Source organism: Apteryx rowi, unplaced genomic scaffold (assembly GCF_003343035.1).
Source record: "Apteryx rowi isolate R43461 unplaced genomic scaffold, aptRow1 scaffold_85, whole genome shotgun sequence".
NCBI lineage: Eukaryota > Metazoa > Chordata > Aves > Apterygiformes > Apterygidae > Apteryx > Apteryx rowi.
Genome location: NW_020451149.1, coordinates 1,892,811 through 1,896,418, shown reverse-complemented (window position 1 = coordinate 1,896,418; position 3,608 = coordinate 1,892,811). Strand labels below are relative to the sequence as shown.

At 53.1% G+C, this 3,608-nt stretch overlaps 1 protein-coding gene across 1 annotated transcript; it reads left to right on the top strand.

The window, feature by feature from the left end:
- The first annotated feature begins 1,226 nt into the window (after nucleotides 1–1,226).
- LOC112977605 (16 kDa beta-galactoside-binding lectin) lies at nucleotides 1,227–3,291 on the top strand. The gene is made up of 4 exons (XM_026090113.1): nucleotides 1,227–1,232; nucleotides 2,086–2,201; nucleotides 2,390–2,561; nucleotides 3,076–3,291. The coding sequence occupies exons 1-4, from the start codon at nucleotides 1,227–1,229 to the stop codon at nucleotides 3,217–3,219; spliced, it is 438 nt and encodes a 145-aa protein (XP_025945898.1). The 3' UTR covers nucleotides 3,220–3,291.
- Nucleotides 3,292–3,608: the final 317 nt, after the last annotated feature.

Genomic DNA, 3,608 nt, shown 5'->3' with positions numbered 1-3,608 from the left:
TAGACACTTTTTAAATTCTGGCATTGAATGGGGTTTTTTATTTAAATGCGAGCAGTAATGCTTTATACCCAAGGGCTGCTGTCAGTCCAGTCCCCTTGCAGGCATGAGGCTGGGCTGGAAGGACGAGTACATATGCATTCTCAGAGGCAGTCACTTTGCAGCGGTAACGTGAGGAATCCGACCCTGATTTTAGCCAGGGATCACTTAACAAAAAGCAGCCGCCTCACTGCAGGCACAGAGCCACACTTGGGCTCCTGGGAGAAGCGCCAGCACACGCTGCATAGCAGCAGCGAGGAGAGCTTACAGCAAGGATTTCTAGGATCACACAGAAGCAAATAATCACTAGCTTTAAAAATCATGCACATTGTGCCAGCAAAACCCAATATCAACACAGATCTAACCCAGCCCTCCTGCTGCCTACTTTAAATGGCTGGGAACGCTCCAGCCCCCAAACAGCTGCAATTGATCCCCTTCTTCACCTCCCCCCCCCCCAATCATGTGATAGTCCTGCCCAAGTGATTTAAGCTGCCGGAGCCCAGTGCTGAGTCACGCTGGGCTGCGGAGCAGGGGCTGCGGAGCAGGGGCTGTGGGGTGTCCTGCCTGGAGGGGCTGGTGTCTACAGCATGCCGCAAGTGAGTGTCCTCTTCTAGCTGGGCTGGTGTGCCAAGCAGGACTAGGGTTTGGTACGTGTAGGTTTTGGGCTTGGTGCCAGAGGAAGAAGAAGAAAAGGATTAGCTGAGAGGAAATGCTGGGCTGGTATGTGGCTGTGGGAGGAATGGTTAGGGCTGATCAGCCACTYTTCTTCTTCCCCTTGCCTTTCTCTTGTGTATGTTACCTAAGGGGGGAGGCTGTTTTAATGGATAACTACATCTTTTAATGCCCTAAAAGTTTAGGACTGTTTGTAGTTTACAATATCTGAATATGTTTATCCTTAAACTTTGTACTTTCCTTCTGGGAAAAATGCCTTTTAGGCACAGGTCTGGGCTAACCCTCAACAGCAAAGGAATCCAGGATGGCTCCATCTGCCCCGGCCTCCTAGCTCTCCTTGCCTTGAAGGGCCCCCCTCAGCATTGAGCCTGTGTGTCAGGTTGTACTTGAGCAGCACAATTAAGAAGAGCTGGAAGGCAGTATTAGTAGGTGCCCTTAGTGCCATGGTGATAAGCAGTTTAGTGACTGGGGGAATCTGACCTCAGCAGTCTCAGCTGTGGGCAGAGCAGGGAGTAGACATGCAGGTGAGCCCTGCTTTGGGCAGGGTGGCAGCCCTAGGGGAGCACTGTGCTCCAGAGCTGCCCATGGCTGCTGGGCATGTGCTTCCCCAAGCCAGGAAAGGAGGATGAGCCCAACTATTTGATGTAACTGATCTGGATTTAGCCCCCTGCCCTACCCATCATATGAATATGTGGAGCTCAGCACCAATGTGCCTGGGCCTGAGTTGTGCTGTCTGATCTGGCCAAAGAGCACCCTCCTTCTAGTGGAGGTACTCTGGTAATGTTAAGTGCCATTTTTGGGATATGCAGCTGAGGGAGAGAATAATGTGACTCTCAGAAAAGGAACAAGCTGAACAAGCCCTCTTATTTGTGGCCCAAGCCTCCCTAGAGGTGTCTGTATTTTGCTTTACTGGCCTGCAGCTAGAAGTGGGCTCTGTTGGCGCTACTCTCTGCGCCAGTGGCTATAAGTCAAGCCACCAAGTGTTTTTTTTGTGGCCCTTGTTGCTTGGAGACCCCCCCCCCTTAGGGAGGGGGAAGGGCATGAAGTGTAATGAAGGTTGCTTAATTACTTCTGTGCTAAGGGCTCTTGTCACTGCTGACTTCAAGGTACAAGCCTGCTTGCAAGAGTGTCCCTCATAGCAGCTGCTAAATGAGTGCCTGCACCCAGGCCTTGTGATACTTGCTTGAACTACCTCCTCCCCAGCTTGGACTGCTACCCAGGGTGGGTGCCACCACTGGGGTGATGGTTGTGAGGCACGATTCCCTGGCAGARGGGTTAGAGGCAGCTGGGATGGCTCAAAACCCTTGCTGTAGCTCTCAGTTTCAAATGTCCTTGGGTCTGCCAGACCTAGCTTCTGCCCTGTCTTGATCCAAGCAGGGTGGGTGGGCTAACTCCTATGGCTTGGTCCTGCAGGGACTGGTGGTCACTCAGCTGGATGTCCAGCCTGGAGAGTGCATCAAGGTCAAAGGGAAAATCCTGTCAGATGCTAAAGGGTGAGTGGGGAGATAGGGGAATGGCTGGATGTGGCACTGGGAGGGACCACGTGGGCTCTTGCCTCCCCTGGAGGGTGACTGAGCTCCTGCAGGGCTCAGCCTCTTTGCACGGAGCAGCTGTGGCTGGAGCTGCTGTGTCAGGGGGGCTCCTTTGTGCTACCTTGCTGCAGCTCTTGCTGTCTCCCCAGGTTTGCTGTGAACGTAGGGAAGGACAGCAGCACCCTCATGCTGCATTTCAACCCCCGCTTTGACTGCAAGGGGGATGTCAACACTGTTGTGTGCAATGCCAAGGAAGATGGCACATGGGGYGAGGAGGACAGAAAGGCTGACTTCCCCTTCCAGCATGGTGACAAGATTGAGGTGAGGCCCTGGGGATGTGTGCAGGTCCTGGCACAGACCGCAGCACTGATGCTGCAAGGGTGGAGCTTTTAATGCTGCCTCATATCTCTGAGATGGAGAAGGGGGCAGGCATGGGAAGAGAGCTGGGCAACAGGGCAAGAGTCTGGCAGCTGAGCTGACAGAGGGTCTAGCCCTGCTCTGCCTGAGTCAGTGCTCAGCAGCTCAGGTGTGACAAGCTGTCCACTCTGGCCTTCCTTTGCAAGCYACAACATTAAGAGCAACTAAAACACTGGCCTGTGATTCCAGCTGGGTCAGTCTCATCCCTTCACTGCAGAAGCTTGGGGTTGCCCTTGGGCAGAGCAAACCAGCTTCCTCTCCTTGGTGCTTCTGCTGGGTAGGGAGGAGAGGGAGCTGGCAGGCACTGGCTTAACCACCTGTGGCTACCTCATCTGCCCTCACCCTGTGCCCAGCCTGGAGGGAGTGGGGAGCTTGTCAGTGGTGATRTGTTGGTCTTGCTTGTCATCATTCTCTACAGATGTGCATCTCCTTCGATGCAGCAGAGGCTATGGTGAAGGTGGCTGAAACAGAGTTCCAGTTCCCCAATCGTCTGGGCATGGAGAAAATTGAATACCTGGCTGTGGAGGGTGACTTTCAAGTCAAAGCCATCAAGTTTAGTTAACTGCTGTGGCTTGTTTTGTTTTCTTCCTGTCTCCTCCTGCACAATGAAATAAACCCAAACTGGCCATGGCTGCTCCCTCTGCTATTTCCTGCACTAATCTGCTTGCTCCTGTGTGTGTGTGCACATGCGCTACAGTGGGAAGGGGGAAGGATCCCCCTATGTCCCTATTTAAACTGCAGCTGGTACTGAATTTGGGTTGATCACATGCCATGCAAAGCACAAATTATTGTGACTCAAGTTACCTTAGCAGTAGGTGCTCTCTTGRCCCTGCTTCCTGCAGGAAGTGGTCCCTGGCTGTTTGGTCTCTTAACTCTGGGACTAGTCCCAGCCACTCAGCTGTGGTGGAGAGGCTTAAGGAAGTGTGTTGTGCCACCTCTGTCCAAGGGGCA